Source organism: Hypanus sabinus, chromosome 3 (genome assembly GCF_030144855.1).
Source record: "Hypanus sabinus isolate sHypSab1 chromosome 3, sHypSab1.hap1, whole genome shotgun sequence".
In the NCBI taxonomy this organism is placed as follows: domain Eukaryota; kingdom Metazoa; phylum Chordata; class Chondrichthyes; order Myliobatiformes; family Dasyatidae; genus Hypanus; species Hypanus sabinus.
In genome coordinates this window covers 182,327,197-182,352,409 of record NC_082708.1, presented here as the reverse complement: position 1 = coordinate 182,352,409, position 25,213 = coordinate 182,327,197, and the positions used below count along the sequence as shown (strand labels likewise).

Below are 25,213 nucleotides of genomic sequence, written 5' to 3'. Positions count from 1 at the left end.
TGAATAAAATCATTTAAGCACTTAATTGATAGATATCTTACAAGTTCCCTTATATTATCCTTTAGCTGAGCAAGTAAAATGTAGAGGCAAATAATTGGCTGTTCTCCTTAGAGCAGAGAACTTACAAGAAGGCAACATCAAGAATCAAGGGATTGGGGCTAAGCACAGATCAGCATTTCCCTTCTGAACGGTAGTGTAGGCGTAATGGTTTTCTCATGCTCCTGAGCTTATATTTCTTAAGCAATGGTGTGAGGCAACTTTGAATGATTAAATGCACACTAAGCAAATTTAACTTCTGGGCAATACATTGCTTCAAGGAAACTAGGTATTGTAACAGGGTTTCACATTATCAGACTCTCATCGCAGAAACACGTTAATATCTATGGTGGCAGGAATCCTAAATGTATAACAGAACTGCTGTTACTCAACTTGCTTGAAGACATTCAATGATTTATCAAGTAAAGAGAAACGAGGCAGAAATCCGATCTATCGGTGCAGGCCACAGGGAGTCAGTACAACTTTTATCTAATACAAAAGCAGTAGATGCCAGAAAATTCAAATTTTGATAACCCCTTCCAGCTCTACTCTTCCATAAAGTCCATCCCTCCTGATCCTTTGAGGTCTTCATTCTCTTACTAGTTAGTCCCTCAGCCTACCTATTCCAATCTTTGTGGATTAAAGTTTAGGCAAAACTTTCTGACCTCATTGTTCAATTTTATTGCAAACTAATCAGAGATTTAGAGTGTTACTAAACCCTGTAGTGTTTAGGGTGATTATGGCACGGCCCATGTGGAGGGGTTCTTTGATGACCAATCTTGCTTTGTTGAGGCTGCAACATCTGTTGATCATCAGAATCAGATTTATTGTAAGTGACATGGGAAACATTAAAAAAATCCATATGTTACAATGAGAGATATATAAAAATAAATATATAGTGTAAAAGGAGAGCAAAATAGTGGGGCAGTGTTTACTGGTTCATCAACCATTTAGAAATCTGATGACAGAAGGGAAGAAGCTGTTTCTAAAACATTGACTGCATGTCTTCAGGCTCCTGTATATCCTCCTGAAGGTAGTAATGAGAAAAGGGGGTGCCCTGGGTGAAATACTGGGCAGAGTCCACTACTTTCTGCAGCTTCTTACATGTCTCAGTCATCAGAAGTAGTACAGACTCAATGGGCTGACCAGCCTCATGTGCTAATATAAAACTTCCCTTTAAAATATTTCAGCAAAAGTGAATTTCTGCAGTGAAATTAAATAATGACATGCTTTATTACATTTCCTGCAAGACCATGGAAATTAATCTAAAGGTTAATTCTTTTTTAAAATAAAAAATGCACTTTATGGCAGCAAAGGCACCGAATTAACAATTCTCCCTCCAGTGGAAACTTTTTAATCATTATTTATACACGCCTGTCAAAATAACATTTAGAAACATTGTCAGGGCAGTTTTCTTGACAGCAGCAGTGGTGTTTCCTCCCATGTAGACTGCGGACACTGTGTCAATTTCACTACCCTTCTCTCAATGTCAGCAAGACCCAGGAGCTGATCATTGACTGCAGGAGGAGGAAACTGGAAGTCCACAAGCCTGTTCACATGGGAGGATCAGAGGTGGACAGTGTCAGCAACTTTAAATTCCTCAGTGCTATTATTGCAGAAACCCAGCACGTAAGAGGAACCCATTCCTCTTCATTGAGCCATACCACCCAGCACTACCTATTCAACCCCAGCCTAATCACAGGATAATTTACCAACTAATCTACTAACCAGTACATCTTTGGACTATGAGAGGACACCAGACACAACTTCAATTATGAAGAAAGTATGGCAGCCCCTCAACATTCTTAGAAGTTTGCGAAGATTCAGCATGACATCTAAAACTTATATAGATGTGTGGTGTGACTGGTTGTATCATAGCCTGGTGTGGAAACACCACTGTCCTTGAATGGAAAAGCCTACAAAAGGTCGTGGATACAGCCCAGTCCATCAAGGGTAAAGTCCTTCCCACCAGTGAGGCGGTGTACAGATGTACCTAATGAATAGGCCGCTGATTGTATTTCTTCATTTTCCTGTAAATGCCTGCAAGACCATAAATCTCAGGATAATATATGGTGACATCAATATACTTTGATAATACTGTACATTTACTTGGAATAATCAACCTACATCTTCTGAAAGAGGGTCTTGTACTGTTCATCTCCTCGACCACCTTCCACTTCATGGTCCAGATTTTTGATAATTTCATCCTCGAACTGGAAAAAGAACAGAGAGGGTGAAGTGAGGTGAGGTTCACAAACAATTTCAGCAAAGCTGATGTCACAGGCAGTGCCCCAGTTGTATGACATCTTTGTTTCTTGTGGACAGTTCGCAATATGGATAATTCTGAACCTGGTGATATTGATCCCAGTTTCTCTGGAACTCCAGAATGAGGCGTGAAAGTTGGTTACAGCTGTTTTAGTAAGTATTACAAGAACAAGAGTTCCTCTGAGTGCTCCGGTTAGTAGGTTAATTGGTAAATTGTCCTGTTAGATAGGTATGATGCTGGTTGCTGTGGCTTATTGGTCTGGAAGGGTCTATTCCCTACTGCATTAGAGATTGGGATCTCATTGAAACCTATCGAATGTTGAAAGGCCTTGACAGAGTGGATGAGGGGAGGATGTTTCCTGTGGTGGGGGTATCCAGAACTAGAGGGCACAGCCTGAAAACTGAAGGTGACTTTTTAGAATAGAGGTAAGGAGCAATTTTTTTTAGGTAGCAAATCTGTGGAATGCTCTGCCACAGACTGCGGTGGAGACCAAGTCCATGGGTATATTTTAGTCAGAAGTTGATCGTATCCTGATTGGTTAGAGCATCAAAGGATTGACAGCATTTACAGATCGAGCACTTACAGACTCGGACCTGATTACAGGTCTAACAGCAAGTTCAGTCTTCTATTGCAACAAAACTATAACAGAATCAGTAAAGCTCCTGAAACTTAGGTGTCATCACTTTGGCATTCCATCTCCCTACTTCGAGGCTTTCTCTGTGGTTCTGTTCTACATCCACACCCCTATTTACTAGTTACTGGCCCTCACTATTCCTTCCTGACAACACAGGTAAGAAGGGAAAGTTTAAGGAGGGTTTACAGGGCAAGATTAGCTTTATACAGAGAGTGGAGAGTACCTGGAATGTGCTGCCAGAGGTAGTAACAGAACTAAATACAATAGAAGCATTCAACAGACTTCCAGACAGTCACATAGATATGAAGCGAAAGGAGGGCTATGGACAATGTGCAAGCAGAGGAGATTTATTTAATGTGTCATGAAAATAGTGGGATGAAAGGTCTGTTCTTGTGCTGTGTTCCTGTGTTCTGAAACATTGAACATAGAATAATCTACATTCTAGGGAATAAAGTTATAACCTATTCAACCTGAGGTCCTCAAGTCCCAGCAACATCCTTATAAAATTTTTCTGCACATTTTCAATCTTTCTTGAAGGTAGATGACCAAAACTGGACACAGTCCTTCAACTTCGGCCTCACCAACATCTTATACAACTTCAACGTAACATCCCTCTTCTGTACTCAATACTTTGATTTATGAAGGCCAATGTGCCAAAAGCTCTCTTTACAATGGATACAATGGATCCCTTAGATCCACAGAGCAAAGGGATCTGGGAATGAAAGACCATAATTCATTGAAAATGGTGTCACAGGTAGATAGGGATGTAAAGAGCCTAGTGTTACCCACAGCCCTCTATTTTTCTGAGCTCAATGTATCTATCCAACAGTCCATTAAAATAACCTATTGCAACCGTCTCCACTGCTGTCTCCAGCCGACCATTCCACACACTCACCACACTCTGCATAAAAAAACCCCCGACATCTCCTCTGTATCTACTTCCAGGCACACTAAAACTGTGCCCTCTCATGTTAGCCATTTCAGCTTTGGGAAAAAGCCATTGACTATCCTCACGATCAATGCGTCTCATCATTTTATACACCCCTGTCAGATCACCTCTCCTCCTCCGTCACTCCAGGGAGAAAAGGCCAAGTTCACTCAACCTGTTCTCATAATGTATGTTCCCCAGTCCAGCCCACATCCTTGTAAATCTCCTCTGCAGCCTTTCTATGGTTTCTACATCCTTCCTGTAGTGAGGTGACCAGAACTGAGCACAATACTCCAAGTGGGGTCTGACCAGGGTCCTATATAGTTGTAATATTAATTCTTGGCTCTTGAATACAATCGCACGATTGATGAAGGCCAATACACCGTATGCCTTCTTAACCAGACAGTCAACCTGTCTTATGGACTCGGACCCCAAGATCCCTCTGATCCTCCACACTGTCAAGAGCCTTACCATTAATACTGTACAGTACTCTGCCATCATATTTGAGCTATCAAAATGAACCACCTTACATTTATCTGGGTTGAATTTCATCTGCCACTTCCCAGCCCAGTTTGCATCCTATCAATGTCCCACTGTAACCTCTGACAGCCCTCCACACTATCAACAATACCCCTAACCTTTGTGTCATTAGCAAATTTACTAACCCATCCCTCCACTTCCTCATCCAGGTAATCTACAAACATAACCAACAGTCGGGGTCCCCAGAACAGATCCCTGAGGCACTCCACTGGTGACTGACCTCCATGAAGAATATGACCTGCCTACAACCACTCTTTACCTTCTTTTGGCAAGCTAGTTCTGGATTCACACAGCAAGGTCCCCTTGGATCCAATGCTTCCTTACTTTCTTAATAAGCCTGGCATGGGGTACCTTATCAAATGCCTTGCTGAAATCCATATACACTATATCTATTGTTCTACCTTCATCAACATGTTTAGTCACATCCTCAAAAAATTCAATCAGGCTCATAAGGCACGACCTGCCTTTGTCAAAGCCATGCTGACTATTCCTAATCATATTATGCCTCTCCAAACATTCATAAATTCTGCCTCTCAGGATCTTCTCCATCAACTTACCAACCACTGAAGTAAGACTCACAATTCTGTAATTTACTGGGATATCCCTACTCCCTTTCTTGAATAAGGGAACAACATCTGCAACCCTCCAATCCTCCTGTCCCCATTCATGATGCAAAGATCATCGCCAAAGGCTCAGCAACTCCTCCCTCGCCTCTCACAGTAGTCTGCATTAAATGCCATCTGCCATTTTTCGGCCCATTATTGCAGCAGATTCATATCCTTTCACAAGCTTTGATAGTCTTCAGTTTGTTCATTAAACCCCCAATCTTTTGTCATCCATAAATTTGCTGATCCACTTTGCCACATTATCATCCAGATTGTTGATATGGATGTAAACCAGCAATGGACCCAGCATCAAACTGAGCGGCATGCCACTAGTCACAGGCCTCCAGTCAGAGCAGTAACCATCTACCACCACTCTCTGGCTTCTCCCACAAAGCCAATGTCTAATCCAATTTACTATCTCATTCTTGAATGCCGAACGATTGAACCTTCTTCGTTAACCTTCCATAAGGGACTTTGTCAAAGGCCTTGTTAAAATCCATGCAGACATCATCCACTACCTTGACTTCATCCACTTTCCTGGTAACTTTCTCAAAATACACTATAAAATTGGAAAGACACAACTTGCCACACACAAAGCAATGTTGACTATCCATAAGGCTAAAAGACCATAAAATATAAGAGCAAATATATTAGGCCATTAGGCCCATCAAGTATGCTCCACCATTTCATCATTGCTGATCCATTTTCCTCCTGGCCCTAATCTTCTGTCTTTTCCCCATATCCCTTCATGCATTGACTAATCTTGGATTTATCAATCTCTGTCTTAAAGGACTTGGCCACCACAGTTGCCTGTGGCAACGAATTCCACAGATTCACCTCGCTCAGGCTAAAGAAATTCCTCCTCATCTCCCTTCTAAATGGATGCCTCTCTATTCTGAGGTATGCCCTCTAGTCTTAGACTCCCCCACCATAGGCTATATCCATTCCACATCCACTCTATCGTGCCTTTCATAATGTATTTGATAGGTTTGATAGGTTTCAATGGGAGCCCCCTCATTCTTCTGAATTCAGGTGAGCACAGGCCCAGAGCCATCAGTAAGCCTTTCGATCAAGGAATCATTTTCATGAACCCCCTTTGAACCCTCTCCAATGTCAGCACATCCTTTCTTAGATAATGGGCCCAAAAATACTCACAATACTCCAAATGAGGTCTCACCAGTGCATTATAAAGCCTCAATATTACATCCTTGCTTTTATATTCTAGTCATCTTGAAATGAATGCTAATATCGCATTTGCCTTCCTCACTGCTGACTCATCCTGCAAAATTAACCTTTAAGAAATCTTGCATGAGGACTCCCAAGTCCCCTTGCCCCTTAGATTTTTAAAATTTTATAAATTTTAAAAATTTAAAAATTTTAAGTTTTTATTTCTTCTACCGATGTGCGTGAACATATACCATTCTCCTAATCTGTCTAAGTTGTTCTGTGACCTCTCTGCTTCCTCAAAACTACTTATCCCTCCCCATCCACCTATCTTTGTATCAGCAGCAAACTTGGTCACAAAGCCATCAACTCTCATTCAAATCATTGATATAAAATGTAAAACTAATTGGTCCAAACACTCCACTGTGGAACACTGCTAGTCCCCAGCAACCAACCAGAAAAGGCTCACTTTATTCCCTCTCTTTGTCTCCTGCCAATCAGCCAATGCTCTACCCATGCTGGTATCCTTTCTGTAATACCATGGCCTCCTGTGTGCCTCCTTGTCAAAGGCCTTCTGAAAATCCAAGCACACAACATCCATTGCTTCTCCTTTGTCTGTCCTGCTTGCTATTTCTTCAAAGAATTCCAACAGATTTGTCAGGTAATATTTTCCTTTAATCCGTAATCAGTCTCTGTGAGTACCTTCCAATAACTTTCCCATTACAGAGAACAGGCTTACTGGTCTATAATCTCCTGACTTATTCTTAGTGCCTTCCTTAACCCATGGAACAACATCAGCTATCCTCCAATCCTCCGGTACCTCACGCATGCCTAAGGATGATTTAAGTATCTCTGCTAGAGGCCCTGTGGTTACTGCACTTGCTTCCCACAGGGTCTAAGGTAACACCTTGTCAGTTTTTGGGAATTTATCTACCCTACATTGCCTCAAAACTGGAAACACCACCTCCTCGATAATCTGTTTAGGGTCCATGCTTTTTCATGGAATGCACATTAGTGTCAGTTTTTTTTTCAAATGCGAATCAATAATAAGCATTTAATTCCTATGCTTTTCTATGAATAAATTCGAGGCATGGCTTGCTAAGGAAACCTCAGAGTTGTATCTAATTAGCTGGAACGTAGAAGAGACTTTTTCAACCTTTAAGTGACACTGTATGTAAACAGTAAAGCGTAGGAAGAGGTCCTTCAAACCATGGTGTAAATTATCCTCACTGTATCCGCCTTCACATGGGTCCATAAGCTTCCATTTCTTACATATTCTAAATATCTCTTTGTCACAGTTCCTGAGTAAACAGACATGCAAAAAATCCTTTAAGACCTCCCCCATCTCTTTCAACTTCATGCATAGGTTACCACTGATTTTCCAGAGCACCAATTTTGTCCCTTGCTATTCTTTTGCTCTCAATATATTTTAGAAGCTCTTAGGATGCTTCTTCTTGACAGCAAGAAGAGCTGCTAGAGCAAACTGAAGCTTTCTTTTTAGCCCTCCTGATTTCCTGCCTGACTGTTCGCTTACACTTCTTATACTCCTCAAGTTCCTCATTTGTTCCTACCTGCTTCTACTCGCTATGCAACTCCATCTTTTGTTTAACCAGGGCATAAATATCTCTTGAAATCTAAGGTTCCTAAACCTGTTATCTTTGCCTTTCAGTCTGAAGAATAAAATTTTATTCAAGGGAGCACATTTTCCAGTTTCCGGGCATTGCTCATTGTCAGTATTCCGACAGGGAGTCCACCTTCCCTGGACGTTTCAAGAGTTATCCCCCAAAGGCCCCAGCAGCTTTTCTTATCACATGGACCCTCCCAATGTGACATCAGGGCATTTATGAGCATGAGCAGTACGAATGCCACGGAACACACACTAATGTCAGGAAATGTTTTTTCAAATGTGAATCAATAATAAGTGAGGCCAATTAACATTTAAATTAAACATCTATGAGCTCCTTCAGACATGCCCATGATATTTATTCCCATAATTGGTCACCTAAGTGGCACCGAGACATGAAGTCAACGAAAATCAACCCAGATGCAGCCGAGGTAATAGTTGTAATTTCTCTTAATGGGACCACTAATTACATCCACCAATCTCTTTAGCGCTTGTCAGTCTGGGGAGTATTCGATTCCTCTGTTTTCCTATGAATAAGTACACAGGATGATTTGCTAAAGAAGCTCCAGAGTTATATCTAATTAGCTGGAATGTAGTAGAGACACTTCCTAACTTTAAGTAGTAAATAAATAGTATTAACTGTATGTAAATAGTAAAGCATAGGAAGAAGCCCTTTGGCAGTATGATGTGTGTATCAATCATAATGTAAATTAACCTCATCATATCTGTCTTCACATGGGCCCATAAGCTTCCACTCCTGCTATTCATCTGCCTGTCTAAAAGCCTCTTAAATGCCATTAGTTTGTCTGCTTCCACTGTTTCTCCTGGCAGCCCGCTTCATAACCAATCACTCTCTTTATGTGAAAAGCGTGCCTTGGATATTGGCATGGACTAGATGGGCCGAAGGGCCTGTTTCTGCGCTGTACTTTTCTATGACTCTAAGGCTCTATCTCCTTTAAACCTTCCTCATCTCACTTTAAAACTAAATACTCTAGTATTTGATATTTCCATCCCAGGAAAAAGACTTTGCCTGTTTATCTACAGTACATCTCTCATAATTTTATATTGTTCTATCAAGTCCCCCTCAGAAAGAAACTCAAGTTTGTCCAACCTCTCCTTATAACTCATACACTCTTAGCAAGGCAGCATCCTAGAAAACTTTTTCCGTACTTTTTCCAAAGCTCCCACATCCTTTGGATTCAATCCATCTAATTGACTGCAATTATGCTGTGTCCGCTGGCTAGCCTTTCTAACAGTCTCTCTACACACTGAATCTACCTTTACACCAGCTGCTCCATCCTCTGATCTATCACCCTGGATCCCACCCCCCTGCCAAACTAGTTTAAACCTTCCACAACAGCTCCAGCAAACCTGCCCGCAAGATTATTGGTCCCCTTTTTGTACCCATCCCTTTTGTACAGGGCATATCTTCCTAAGAAGATATCCCAATGATCCAGAAATATTGAACCCTGCCCTCTGCACCAATTCTTCAGCCATGCATTCAAATGCCAAATCATCCTATTCTTATTTTCATTGGCATGTGGTAGGCAGCAATCCAAAGATTTATATCCTTGAGGTCCTGCTTTTCAACTTTCTATCTAACTCACTCCATTCTCTCTTTAGGACTTCATCTCTTTTCCTACCTATGTTGCTGGTACCAATATGTACCGCAACTTCAGGCTGCTCACTGTCCCCCTTTAAAATTCTGTGGACCTGATCTGACATGTCAATTTTCATCTCACAATGGAGCAGCAATGAGACAACACCTCTCCTATTGATGACTTCCTTTTACCAAGTCCACCTCCTTACTGAAACATCCACCCCACCCTCCGCTAACCATCTGCAACTGCCTGTAGATCTTGGCTCAAAGTGCACCTGTCCCTCTCTGGGGAAGAAAGAAAGGCTGGCTTGAACAAAAGGAAAAAGTGCATTAGAAATGCATATCAGAGGCACATTTCCCTCCACAGATGCTGCTGTGTTCCTCCAATATTTTATGTATGTTGCTTAGAAACACAAATTACCAGGATGTCACAGGAGTGTAATAGAAAGACAGTGAATTGATTTACTTAGCTGATTTACTTGGAAACCACTGTGTTACATTGAGGTCAGACCACATAAATATGAAATAAGTGAAGCATCAGCTTCTATTATGTTCTGCAGTGATATTAATTTAATTCTCTGGTAGCTCAGCTGTGACCTATAATTTATTTATGTGTTATTATTTTTCATAAATACCTCACTGATTTTTTTTGTTATCAGCTCTAAATATTAATAAAATATGTGAACAGAGTATTGGATCTGAGTGAAGTTTGTAAAGTGACTTGATTCACTTTACGTACTCAACTTTGCAGTAGTACAGAGTTTTATTGGAGTCCAGATCTACAAATGAACATTGCAGGGAAGATTTACCAATTGTGTCATAGTCATTGTGAAGAGACACAGGCCCTTCTGTCCACAATGCTCACGGCAACCATCACGTACCTAGGATTTTATTTTAAACTTAGAGATACAACATGGTAACACGTTGGAGCCAGTGTGCTCCACCAATGGCAGTGTGGTGTGGTGTCCAAGCTGGCGTCAGTACTGCTCCCAGAGTTCAGTAGGTAGAACACAAGCTGTATTGTGGTCAAGTGCAGGTTTCTGTGGCATTTGTGGACTCAGGGGTCTGGACTATATATATATACACACACACAGACAGTATATATATTTGCATTGCTGTAATTTACTAATAACTTATCTCTGCTTTCTAACTTGTCTGTGTTACATGTGCTTTGAGCTGTGTGTGTACTATGTTTTGTACCTTGCCCACTGAATAACTCTTTTCATTTGCTATATTCATAGGTATTCATGAATGGTTGAATGACAATTAAACTTGAATTGAATTGAACATGCCCTTCCAGTCCAAAGAGCCCCCAGCATTCAATTACACCCATGTGACCAATTAACCTATTGACCCATACATCATTGGAATGGAATTCGAGCACCCAGAGGAAACCCACGCAGTCATGATAGGGAGAACACATACACTCTGTACAGGCAGCAGTGGGACTGAACCCAATTTCTGATACTGTAATAGTGTTATGCTAGCCACTATGCCCCCAGTACTAATCCCATTTTAAGTACTTGATCCATCCCTTTCATGCTTTCATAATTCTAGTGTTTGTCCAAATGAACCTTCAGTGATATGAGAGTTTTTACCTCCACCATCTCCTTAGGCAGTATGCTCCAGACTTTAACCGGGGTGAAAAATACCTTGCTCAGATCATCTCGAAATTTCTTACCCCATCTTCTCTGCCCTCTAACTTTAGAAATTTACTGGAGTATTTGGTGTCATACTAAATCTTCTCAAATTTCACAGGAAGTATAACCATTGGCACATCTCTTTGTAATTGGCCCAGGAGAAATCAAGAGCAGGAGTTCCCAACCTGCCATTCACAGACCTCTCGGTCAACGGCAGGCATCCATGACATTAAAACGGTTGGGAATCCCTGATCTGGATTCATGTTGATACCCAGGAATATAAAGCTGCTCACCCTTTCCACCACTGATCCTTCAAGTAAGGACTGGTGTGTGTACTCCTGACTTCCCCTTCCTGAAGTGCATAATCAATTCCTTGGTCTTGCTGAAGATAATTGCAAAGATTGTTGCTCCAAATCCACTCAACCAGCCGATTTAATTCACTCTAATATGTCTCCTTATATTCTGCCATCAACAGTAGGGCCATTGCCGAATTTATAGATGGTGTTTGGTTTGTACTTAGGCACACAGTCATGAGTGTAGAGAGAGAGAGAGAGTTGGGCAGTGGGCTAAGCACACATCCTTGAGATGTGCCGGTGTTGATTGTCGGTGAGAAGGATGTGTTATCCACACTGACTGTGGTCCATTGATGAGGAAGTCAAGAATCCATTTGAGGAGGGAGGTGCAAACATCCAGGTTTTAGTGCTTAGTGATTACCACTGAAGGGATGTGATGTTGAACACTGAGCTGTAATCAATAACAGCAACCTAATGTAGGTATTGTCTAGGTGGTCCAAGGCTGTGTGGAGAGCCATTGGCCTGCAAGTACCGTAGACCTATTGTGGTAATAGGCAAATTGCCGTGGGTCCAGGTCCTTGCATAGGCAGGAGTTAATTCTAGCCTCTCAGATCACTTCATCACAGTAAATGGGAGATAGTCACAAAGGTAGCTCACCCTTCACTTCTTGGGCACTGGTATGATTGATTCAAAGCACCTTCCACTCTGTGTAAAAAACCTATCTTTGACATCCCTCCTATAATTTCCTCCAGTCACCTTAAAATTATGCATTGTTGTATTCACAATTTCCGCTGGAAAATTTTCTCTGGATGTCCACTCTATCTATACCTCTTATCACCTTGTATACCTCTGTCGATATAGATAGAGTGGATATAGAGAAGATGTTTCCTATAGTGGGTGAGTTTATGACTAGAGGACATAGCCTCAGAATAGAGGGATGCCATTTAAAACAGAGATGAGGAGGAATTTCTTTAGCCAGAGGGTGGTGAATCTGTGGAATTCATTGCCATGGACAGCTGTGGAGGCCAAGATATTGGGTATATTTAAAGTGGAGATGGAGGATGTCAAATGTTATAGGAAGAAGGCAGGAGAATGACAGACAGGAAGGAGGAAGATTGAATATCTGGCTGGATGTTGTCATAACAACAATTTCTTTTCAATATCACCAAGACCGAGGGGCTGATTATTGACTTCAGGAGAAGAACAGAGGTCTATGAGTTGGTCCTCATTGGAAGATCAGTAGTACAGAGGGTCAGCAACATTAAATTTCTCATTGTTATTATTTTGGAGGACACTCCTGGGCCCAGCACATAAGTATAATTACAAGGAAAGCATGGCAGCTCCTCTATATCCTTAGGAGTTTGCGAAGATTCAGCATGACATCTAAAACTTTGACAAACTTCTATAGATGTGTAGTGGAGAGTATATTGATTGGCTGCATCACAGCCTGGTATGGAAACACCAATTCCCTTGAATGGAAATTCCTACAACAAGTTGTGGATACAGCCCAGTCCATTGAGCACATCTACATAAAAAGTTGCCACAGGAAAGAAGCATCCATCATCAGGGTCCCCACCCCCCAAGTCATGCTCTCTCGCATGAAGAAGATTCCGGAGCCTTGGGATTCATCGCACCACGTTCAGGAAGTTATTACTCCTCAACCATCAGGCTCTTGAACCAAAGGGGATAACTTTACTCAGCTTCATTTGCCCCATGTTGAAATGTTCCTACAACCTATGGACTCACTTTCAAGAACTTTTCATCTCCTGTTCTCGATATTTAATGCATATTTATTTACTATTATTATTTCTTTCTTTTTGGATTTGCATAGTTTTGCATATTGGTTGAATACTCAAGTTTGGTGTGGTCTTTCATTGATTTAACTATGGTTATTACTCCATTATGGAATTATTGAGTATGCCCACAAGCAAATGAATCTTTATGGTGACATAAATGTACTTTGAAAATAAATTCACTTGAACTTTAAACATTGAGAGGGATAATAAATCAGCCATGATGGAATGGTGGAGCAGACACAAATGCTAAGCGGCCTAATTCTGATCCTTTGTCATAGGGTCTTATCTAGTAATGGTTAGTGGTTTCTGAACTGTATTAGTGCAATACACAATTATATGTGTATTGCACCATGTTATGTGCATTATCAATGCATGATATGTTAAAATATGCAAATAAATAAGACACACAAATCCTGGAAAATAAATGATATCTGCACAGTTTCTTAACAAATTAAATTCTCCTCACTGTGTTGATCTGGCTTTGAGGAAAATTTACTTGAGGACAAAACCACTTGATTCCTTAAAACTTCATGCTGTTCAATAATCCATCCAAGTAGCTCATGCTGTTAACATAGTAAAACATTAATTCTTACCGTTCTGAATTCCCCTTTGTACTGGTACTCGCACTGCATCATGTCAAAGAAGATAGGGATGGTGGACCTGCGTAACTCCACCTCTGGGATGAGTGTCATCTCCAGAATTGGCCCGACCAGCCCTGGAATGAAGCGGATCTTGTGCTGACCTGTGGAGAAAGGAAGGAATGAGGGTCAAAGGTCTGGCCCAATCCCATGGTAATTTATTCCTTGAACTCAGGGAAATGTTTGAACTAAATATTTGAAGCAAAGAGGCAACCCAGTGCAGGTCTCTAAAATTGTAAAGGCATTCAATAGGATAGCTGTAGAGAAGAGTACTGCTACATCTCTACCAAATGAGTTATAAGGCACTCCCTCCCTCCGCTAGAATGCAGGTTACCCTTGGGCAAGGTGCCGAACCTGTTTAGCCCTCTGATCAGGGCAGGTAGTGCATGGTCATATGAGCAGCTGGTGCATAACACAAGTCCTGGTTATGCAACCACTGATGCCAAGCAGACAATCTCTGAAGAGTATTGATAATGGCTGGGGTCACCCGTCTTTTAAAGACACTGCCCAGAAGATGGCAATAGCAAACCACTTTTGTGGAAAAAATTGTCGAAAGCAATCATGGCCATGGACATACCATGATCACCCATGTCATATGACACGGCACATAATGATGATGGTGATGATGATGATATAGAGATGTTTCCAAAGATGTTCTATCAACAAGCTGCCAGCAGAAGTGATGGATGTGGGTTCAATTTCAAATTTAAGACAGGTTTGGATAAGTACATTGGTGGGAGTGGTATGGAAGGCTATGGTCGATGTGACTAGGCTGAATAATTGTTTAGCACGGACTAGATGGGCTGAAGAATTTGACTTTGTGCTGTGCCTATGTGTGGCTGAGAAATTAGATTTACTGTATGTTACATAGAACATTGCAGCACAGTACAGGCCATTCGGCCCACAACAATGTGCCATTATTTTTACCTATCTGATGATCAATCTAACCCTTCTCTGTCACATTCTGTACTCTTTGGAGTTTAGAAGAATGAAAGATGATCCCATTGAAAAATAGGGTAGAAGATACAGTGGATGTTGAGATGTAAATTGGTTTATTTTTGTCAAATTTCATGTCATGTGCCAGTGATAATAAACCTGATCCTGATTCTGACACATGTGGCGCATGGCCAAGTGGTTAAGGCATTGAACTAGCGATCTGAAGTCATGAGTTTGAACCCCAGCCGAAGCAGAGTGTTGTGTCCTTGAGCAAGGCACTTAACCACACACTGCTCCAGTCCACCCAGCTGAAAATGGGTACCAGCAAAATGCTGGGGGTTAACCTCATGATAGACTGGTGTCCTATCCGGGGGTGGTGGTGGTGGGGGAGTCTTCTCTCAGTTGCTTCACCAGAATCAGAATCAGACTTTAATCGCCAAGTACCTGTGCACATACAAGGAATTTACTTCCAGCAGATGTTGTCTCTCTGCTCATAACAGATGATAAATATAAATGAAAATATAGATTATACATACAAGTAGTGCAATCCAAGTAATAGTTAGCTGACAGTTAACCGGCAGCTAACTGTTCAGCAAAGTGACCGCAGTAGGGAAAAAACTTCTCCAGTGCCTATTAGACACGCCACGGAAATCGGCATAAGCACCGGCCTGATGAGCCTATAAGGCTTGGGACAGACTTTAACTTTTAACTTAATTGATTCTGACATAATAAGATACAGGTGAAAACTTTGTTTTGCAAGCAGTCCATACAGATCATATCAGCATTTCAGTGCATTGACGTAGTACAAGGAAAATTCAATGACAGAAAGCAGAATAAAGTATTATGGTTACAGAGCAAGTACAGTACAGGTAAACAATAAGATGTAAAGCCATGATGAGATAGACTGTGAAGTCAAGAGCCCATCTTGTACAAGGGATCCATTCAATGATGTCAGTGAACAATACTACCTCGGGCAACGTCTTCCAGATAGTCCACAGACCTGTTTCTTTCATTTCTTTAACATTTTCTCTTTATTTTAAATATGGTTCTGGTATTGATCTACTGTTTGAAGGTGTGTTTTCTGGCCGATTTAGTGATCTGATGCTTTGCTGTCTCCGATGAAGATTCCAGGAGGTGATAGGCCTCAAGGCCAAGAGGCTTCGTAACAGGGAGCGGGCCCACGACTGACTCCATTTCTCGCCAATTTTGCAAATTAAAGCATCGAGGAAGAATGAAACATAGAGGTGCGTGCGGAAGATAAGCGAGTGTTCAGCACCAGTCTCTTGCACACTGTTGCCAAAGGAAGGCCCCTGCTGTTGAATGGTCTCTCTCTCCCTCAGTGCTGTTACATAGGAGCAGGAGTCAGCCTTCTGGCATGTTGAGCCTGCTCTGCCATTCAATAAGTTCACGGCTGACCTGTCCACAGACTCATCTCCACCTACCTGTCTTTTCCCCATATTCCTTAATTCCCCTGCAAAAATCTGTCCAACCTTGTCTTAAATATATTTACTGAGGTAGCCTCCACTGCTTCATTGGGCAGAGAATTCCACAGATCCACCACTCTCTGGGAAAAACAGCTCCTCCTCATCTCCATCCTAAATTTACTCCCCTGAATCTTGAGGCTAGGTCCCCTAGTTCCAATCTCACCTACTAGTGGAAACAACTTTCCTACCTCTATCTTATCGATCCCTTTCATAATTTTACAGGTTTCTGTAAGATCTCCTCTCATTCTTCTGGATTCCAGTGAGTCCAGTCCCAAGCGACTCAATCTCTCCTCACAGTCTAACCCCCTCATCTCTGGAATCAACCTGGTGAACCTCCTCTGCACCACCTCCAAAACCAGTATATCTTTCATCAAGAAAGGAGACCAGAACTGCACGCAGTACTCCAGGTGCAGTCTCACCAGTGCCCTGTTCAGTTACAGCATAACCTCCCCGCTCTTAAATTCAATCCCTCCAGCAATGAAGGCAAACATTCCATTTGCCTTCTTGATAGCCTGTTGCACCTGCAAACCAACCTTTTGCGATTCATGCACAAGCACTCCCAAGTCCCTCTGCACAGCAGCATGCTGCAATTTTTCACCATTTAAATAATAACCTGCTCTTTCAGTTTTCCTTCCAAAGTGGATGATCTCAGATTTACCAACATTGTACTCCATCTGCCAGACCCTTGCCCACTCAATTAATCTACCTATATCTCTCTGCAGACTCGGTGTAGCTTCTGCACAATTTGCTTTTGCATTCAATTTAGTATCATCAGCAAACTTAGATACACTACACTCGGTCCCCTCTGTTGGAGGATGGTACTGAAGCTCTGAGTCTACAATGATGAATTGGACTGAAGTTTATTTGGACACTTTCAATCTTTTGCTTTTATATTTTGGGTTTCACCTGTTCTTTCTTGTTGTCATGTGTATGACTTGTTGTTTGCTTGTGTGTGTGTACGGGGTGGGGGGTGTTGTTGATGTTCTTGTTGCCGCCTGAATGATTTGTTGTTTGTGCATTGGAGGGAAGGATTGTTAATGTTCTTGTTGTCTTTTGCAGTAGTTTTTTTTGTGCATGGGTGGGGGTGATTGTTGAGTTCTAGCTTCCACTTGTGCGATTGTTTTTCATGCATGGGGGGGTGTTGATGTTCTAGTTGCCATTTGTGCAATTTGTTTACTTTGTGCGTGGGGTGGGGTTTTCTATTGAATAGCTTCACTGGTTTTCTTTGTTTCGTGGCTATCTGGAGAAGGCGAATCTAACAGTTGTATACTGCATACACGTTGATATTAAATATTCCTGTACCTTGCATGTTAGCAGTAGGATAGAAGCTGTCCTGAAGCCTGGCAGTTTGCGCTTTCAGATTTTTGTACCTTCTGCCTGATGGGAGAGGGAAGATGAAAGAATGTGCAGGGTAGGTGGGGATTTTGATAATGCTGGCTGCTTTACTCGAGCACTTAGGGTATTGGATTCAGCTGGATCTCACCCTGTTGATGTAATTTTCTAACTTCATCTCCACCTCTGCAAATTTTCAGAGTGTGGAGTGACTGTTTCCTTCCAGCTTAAAGTTCTTCAGGCTCAATCAGGTACTCAGCAGCCAGCAGGCCTGTGACAATTTGTCTCAATTACCAGACAGAGCCATAGCTGTTTTCAATTAACTAGATTATTTAATTCTGTGATTTACACCACAACTATCAATGGATTTAATTTACTGCGATTCAGTAGTAAGTGAAATATAATTTATGGCCAACTCATTTGGAAGTAAGAGAGAATTTTGAATCATTCTAACATTTATCAAATACACAACTGTAATGCAACATGAACTTGTTAATGAATGATTTAAAGAAGGAAGTGATTTTATATTGTAATAACACAGATGAGGAAATATTGCCACAGCAGAAGGAAAGGGAGATACATTTTCACAGCTTTTTTTTAATCTCTCTGAGCTCTTTAGAGTCATTGAACACTACAGCACAGAAACAGGCCCTTTGGTCCATCTAGTCCATGCCAAATTATTAACTGGCCAAGTTCCATTGACTTGCACCAGGATCATAGGTCTCCATACCCCTTCCATCCATGTACCATCTAAAATTGTCTTAAATTTTGAAACCAAACCTGCATCCACCACTTTCACTGGCAGCTTGCTCCACACTCTCACCGCTCTTTGAGTGGAGAAGTTCCTCCTCATGTTATAACCATATAACAATTACAGCACAGAAACAGGCCATTTCGGCCCTTCTAATCTGTGCCGAACACTTACTCTCACCTAGTCCCACCAACCTGCACTCAGCCCATAACCCTCCATTCCTTTCCTGTCTGTCTACCTATCCAATTTTACTTTAAATGATAATATCGAACCCGCCTCTACCACTTTTATTGGAAGCTCGATCCACACAGCTACCATTCTCTGTAAAGAAATTCCCCCTCGTGTTACCCCTAAACTTCTGCCCCCTAACTCTCAACTCATGTCCTCTTGTTTGAATCTCCCCTACTCTCAATGGAAAAAGCCTATCCACGTCAACTCAATCTATCCCCCTCATAATTTTAAATACCTCTATCAAGTCCTCCCTCAACCTTCTACACTCCAAAGAATAAAGACCTAACTTGTTCAACCTTTCTCTGTAACTTAGGTGCTGAAACCCAGGTAACATTCTAATAAATCTCCTCTGTACACTCTCTATTTTGTTGACATCTTTCCTATAATTTGGTGACCAGAACTGTACACAATGTTCTGCTTAAACATTCCAACTTTCACCCTAAACACAACACCTGTAGTTCTGCAAACATGAGAAAATCTGCAGATGTTGGAAATACAAAGCAACACACGCAAAATGCTAGAGGAACTTGGCAGTTCAGGCAGGTTCTATAGAAAAGTGTAAACAGTCAACGTTTTGGGCTGAGACCCACCATCTGGATTGAAAAGGGACAAAGTTAGAATAAGAAGGTGGGGGAGGGGAAGGAGAAGTACAAGGTGGCAGGTGATTGGTGAACACTGGGGTGGGGAGTGAGTGAAGTAAAGAGCTGGGAAGTTGACTGGTGAAAGAGATAAGGGATTGGCGAAGGGGATCTGACAGGACAGGGTCCACGGAATAGAGGGAAGGCGGAGGAGTACTGAAGGGAGTTGATGGGCAGGTTAGGAGATAATGTGAGAGAGGGATTAAGTGTAAATACACAAAAAGATGCAGATTGGGAGACTGCTTCGCTGAGTGGTTTCACTCTGACCACCACAGAAAAGCAGGATCTCCTGGTAGCCACCCATTGTTAATTTACTTCACATTCCCATTCTGACATGTGAATCCAAGGCCTCCTCTGCTGCCACAATGAAGCCACACTCAAGTTGGAGGAACAACACCTTATATTCTGTCTGGGTACTCTCCAACCTGATGGCATGAACATCGACTTCTTGAACTTCTGGCAATTGCACCTTCCCTCATCATTCCCCATTCCCATTTCCCTCTCTCACCTTATCTTCTTCCCTGCTGATCACGTCCCTCCAGTGCTCCTTTCCCTTCCCTTTTTTCCATGGTCTCCTACCCTCTCCCATCAGATTCAGATTCCCCCTCTCCAGTCTTTTATCTCTTACATCAATCAACTTCCCAACTCTTTACCCCCCTCCCTCTCTCCTGGTCTCACCTAACACCTGCCATCTACTTTTTCCTTCCCCCTCCCCACTTTCTTACTCTAACTATCTTTCTTTCCAGTCCTGATGAAGGGTCTCTGCCCAAAACACCAACTGTTAACTCTTTTCCATGGATGTTGCTTGGCCTACTGAGTCCCTCCATCATTTTATGTGTGTGACCTCTAGTTCTAGTCTCACGCAAATTCCGTGGAAAAACCCTGCTTGGACTTATGCTATCCATACCTCTAATAAATCGGTACTCCTCGACAAATCTCCGTTGTTTCTCCTATGCTCTAAGATCCTCAAGTCCGGACAACATCCTTGTAACATGATTTCTTGAAAGTTGTGTCATTGGAAGCCTGGGGGGGAGGGGGATGAAGTCTCTTGTACATTGATCAGGGTATTGAGTACAGAGGTCGGGGATGTTAACATTGCATCTGTTCAAGACTTTGGTGAACACGCATCAGGAAGTTGTGTTAGGTTTTGTTCACCCTGCTACGGGATAGATGTCATTAATCTGGAAAGAGTGCAGAGGACATTGATGAGGATGTTGCTGGGACTGGAGGGACTGAGTTATGGAGAGAGGTTGAACATGTTGGGACATCTTTTTTATTGGAGAATGAGGAGTGAACTTAGAGATGTGTAGAATCACGAGGGACTTGGACAGGGTGAATGCCCATGGTCTTTTTCCCAGTGAAGAGGAATCAAGAACTCGAGGGCACTGATTTAAGATGACTAGGGAAAGGTTTAACAGGAAAATGAGGGGCACCTTCTTCACCCGGATGGTGGTCAGTATATTGAGTGAGGGGTTGAGGCAGGTACCTTAACAACATTTACAAGGTAGTTCGATAGGTACATGGATATAGAGGTTTAGAAAAGGGGTTCCCAACCTTTCTTTTTGCCATGAATCCTTTGCATTAACCAAGGGGTCTGTGGACTCCAGGATGGTAACTCCTAGTTCAGAGGGATATGGGCCAAATGCAGACAAATGGGACTATTTTGATGGGAATGTTGGTCAGTGAAGGGCATGCTTCTGCATTTTGTGACTTTAATAACTTCTGAGTAGAAAGGCTTCCTTGGCCTGTAACCATGCTACACTGCAGTTGAATCCTGCCATGCTCTCGGCCTGCAAAGTCAACTGTACTTTTTGCCACAAATGCTGCCTGGCCTGCTGGGTTCCTCCAGCATTTCGCAATTTTTGGTAGGATTTCCTATCTGCAGATTTTCTTCTGTTTGTGCCAAGATTTGTTTCTCCATTGCCCTTTCTGTGCCGTCGGGCAGGGATTATATGCCTGGCCTGTTTGCGTAAGAGTGACTTTAAAACATCCATTGACCTCCTAGTTGTTCCAAGTTAATTTAGACCACTTGATAACAAATATCAGCATAGAAACAGGACTTCTTCAGCCCCTTGTACTTGCTCTACTAGGTAGTATGGTACCGTAATTATTTAAAGGACCAGGTGTAAGATCTGGGTTCAATTCTGACCAATGCCTGTAAGGAGATTGTACATTCTCCTTGTGACTGTATGGGTTTCCTCCAGATTCTCCACTTTCCTCCCACATTCCAAAGATGTACAAGTTAGGATCTGTAAATTGTGGGGATGCTATATTGCCACCAGAACACGAGGTCTGCCCAAAGCACAACCATCGGACTGGGTTGGTAATTGTGTAAATAATGCATTTCTCTGTATATTGCAATACTTCAATGTATACAGTACTGTGCAAAAGTCTACGGCACATATATAGAGCTCGGGTGCCTAAGACTTTTTGCGCTGTTCTGCTGCTGCTGCTGCAAAAAGAAATTTCATGACATATGTGAGTGATGAAAAACCTGATTTTGATATGGGTCTCTCTTATGGACTGAGAGTGGGAAGGGGGCAGGGAGAGGGGAATCATGGTTGGGAAAAGGGGAATGAAGAGGGGAGGGAGTGGGAAGCACCGGAGAGACATTTTGTAATGATCGATAAACTAAATGACTAGAATCAAATGACCTCACGTGGTGTCTCAGGGCTAGCTGTGACCGCACCTGCACCAACCCCCATCCCTGACACTCCTTTTCTGCCACCTGTCCCACACCCCTCCCATGCTCACTCCACCCTCACCATTTCCAACAACCTTTGATCCCGCCAGACCCTTTCTCCATGCTATGTTGACAATTACAGCACTGTCCAAAAGTCTCAGGCACCCTGCACGCAATATTCCAAGCATGGCCTCACCACCATCTTGTACATTGTAAAGATAAAGATAACAATTTGCTTTATTTCTCACACATAGTACTGTGCAAATGTCTTAGGCATATGCATGATTTAAAGCACCAGTTATAAGATCAGGGTTCAATTCTGACCGATGTCTGTAAGGAGTTTGCACATTTGTATATGTGCTTGTGACTTTATGGTCACTTAGCTATGGGATAGACGTGCTTTAGCTGAAAGAGTGCATGGAAGATTCACAAGGATGTTACCAGGATTGAAGGGCTTGAGTTTTAATGGGAGACAAAATTGGCTGGGATCTTGACCCTGGGGTACAGGAGACTCAGGGGTGATCTGAAAGATATTTGTAAAATAATGAAAGGCATTGGTAAGTGAATGCTTACAGTTTTTCTTTCCCCAAGATAGAGGAGTATAAAACTCGATGGCACAGATTTATCATTAAAGGGCGAAAGATTTAAAGACAGGTAATTTTTTCACACAGAGGTCATTAGTATGTGGAAAGAGCTGCCAGAGGATGTCAAAGTCAAAGTAAAATTTATTATCAAAGTAGGTATATATCACCATATACTACCCTGAGATTCACTTTCTTGCAGGCATTTACAGAAAAATTATTAAAATAAAAAGAATGAAAAACTATACATAAACAAAGTCTGACAAAGAGCCAATGTGCGGAAGAAAACAAACAAATTTTGCAAATAAAAATATAATAGAATCATAAAGCACAGAAACCGGCCCTTAGAATTACCTAGTCCACACCAAACCATTTAAGCATCCTAGTCCCTTCACCACCCCCCCCCCCCCATAGTCCTACCATCCATATACCAGTCCAAACTTCCCTTAAATGTTGGAATCAATCTTACATGCACTATTTGTGCTAGTAACTCATTCCACACTATTGAGAACATAAGTTGTAGAGTCCTTGAAAGTGAGCCAGCAGGTCTAGAATCAGTTCAACGAGGAGCTGGTTCAGGAGCCAGATGGTAATAACTGTTCCTGAACCTGGTGGTGTTGGACCTATGGGTGAGTACAATTACATTTCAAAAACACTTGAATAGGAAAAGTTTCAAGCAAAGGCTCCCAACCTGGGCTCCACGGAACCCTTGCATAATGGTATTGGTCCAGGGCATAAAACAGGCTGGGAAGTCCTGGTTTAGAGGGATGCGGTCCAAACACAGGCACATGGGATTTGCTCAGGTTGGCAACGTAGTTGGAAGGGAGAAGTTGGACTGAGAAATCTGTTTTCATGGCGGTATGGTTGTCCCCAGGTTCTACCACTCACCTACATACTTAGGATAACATACATTAATCTATCAACCTGCGTGCCTTTGGGGGGAGGGAATGGAAGGAAACCAGAGCACTCAGAGAAACCCATGCACTTATAGAAAGCACAGCAATCTCCATACAGACAGCCCCCAAAATCATGACTGAACCCCAGTCACTGCACCTGCGAAGCAATAGCTGTACTCCTATGAACCACTGTATACACAAGAGCAGACAGACAAATGCAGGCACAGAAGGCCAGTGGACAATCGCAGAGTTCTGGTTATCCTTCCAAAGACATCTCCCACCCTTTTCACCGTTGAAGGAATCTGAGGTAGGAGAGTGCAACAGGGTTGGGGAGAGAAGTTAGACATCTGAGATAGGAGAATGCAGGAGGAGTTGGGGGGGGGGGGGCAAAAGATTGTGGTGATGGGACTCCTGCAATCAATCAATCAGCCATCCCTCATTCCAGTCAGTGACAGATACTTGCTTCTGGAATAAATCACTCACATGAGTTGTGCCTTGAGAAAAAAAGTAAGACAGAGATTTCTTGAACGTTACTTGAGCTGGCTCATTTGCTGTGAATTTAAATGAGGCTATACCAAATGACCTTTAAGGTCCAAGTAGATTTGGGATTCTGTGTAAGTTTGTCCTTTTGATTATTAATCGTAAGTGACTGACTATGAATATTTTACTTTTGCCTCTCTTTCCTTCTCTCTACTTCGCTAGCAGCTCATTCCACACTCAAACCACCCTCTAACTGCAGAACTTCCCCCCTTTAAAAAACTTCACCCTTCACCCTTAACCTAATTCTAGTCTCACCCCAAGCTCAGTAGAAAAAGCCAGCTTACATTAACTATATCTGTACCTTTATCAAGTCTCCCCTCATTCTCCTACGCTCCAGGAAATAAAGTCCTAACCTATTCAGCCTTTCCCTCTAGCTCTGAGAGGCTACTTTATTATATACAGACGTGGAACTTGGTTTGGTTTTCTGTTTCTATGGCCTATCCACTTCAACATTTGATGTGTTATGTGTTCAGAGATGCTATACTGCACATCACTATTCTAATGTGTGGCTATTTGAGCTATTGTCGGCTTAAACCAGTCTGGCCCTTCTTCACTGACCTCCCTCATTAAACAAGGCATTTTTGCCCTCAGAACTGTCATTTACTGGATGCTTTTTTTTGCACCATTCTCTGTAAACCCTAGAGACAGTTGTGCATTAAAATCTCAGTATATCAGCAGTTTCTGAGATACTCAAACCACCCCGTCCGACACCCACGGTCGAAGTCATGTTGGTCACATTTCTTCCCCATTCTGGTGTTCGGTCTGAAAACAACTGAACCTCTTGATGATGTCTGCATGATTTTATGCACTGAGTTGCTGCTACGTATTTAAATTAACATGGTGTACAGGTGCACCTAACAAAGTGACTACTGAATGAATTACAACAGATAATTTGGTAATTTACAGAGCGGAGATCGGATGAAGGAAAGTTACAAACCCAGCAAAATCAGAATCAGCTTTAATATCTCCAGCGTATGTCGTGAAATAGGGTGGCAAGGTAGCATACTGGTTAGCACAATGCTTTGCAGTACAGGTGACGACGGTTCAATTCCTGCCGCTGCCTCCAAGCAGTTTGCTTGTTCTTCCCATGAAGTGTGGGTTTTCTCCGGGGACTCCGATTTCCAAAGATGGACTGGTTAGAATGGTAACTAGTCATTGTAAAGTGCCCCGTGATTAGGCTAGGGGTTCAGCTCAAAGGGCCACAAGAGCCTGTTCTGCACCCTTTCCCAATAAATAGATGTGTTATTTTGCAGCAGAAGTGGAAGTTGCTGATCGAAGGTTCTTGATGTTGATACAGAAACAGGGAGATGTTTCTCCAAACATCCTTCACCCAAATCAGTGCCAGAGTTCTAAAATATTGTATCCAAGGGCCACCAC

The 25,213-nt window shown here is 42.2% G+C and overlaps 1 protein-coding gene across 1 annotated transcript in view; it reads right to left on the bottom strand.

The window, feature by feature from the left end:
• Positions 1-25,213, bottom strand: part of LOC132391940 (dedicator of cytokinesis protein 2-like) — a 1,209,929-nt gene that overhangs the window by 177,454 nt on the left and 1,007,262 nt on the right. Inside the window, exons 33-34 of the mRNA XM_059965744.1 lie at positions 13,720-13,868; positions 2,164-2,249 (exon numbers count right to left, since the gene is read on the bottom strand). Coding sequence (XP_059821727.1) covers positions 2,164-2,249; positions 13,720-13,868 — 235 coding nt within the window. The remainder of the gene's footprint in view (positions 1-2,163; positions 2,250-13,719; positions 13,869-25,213) is intronic.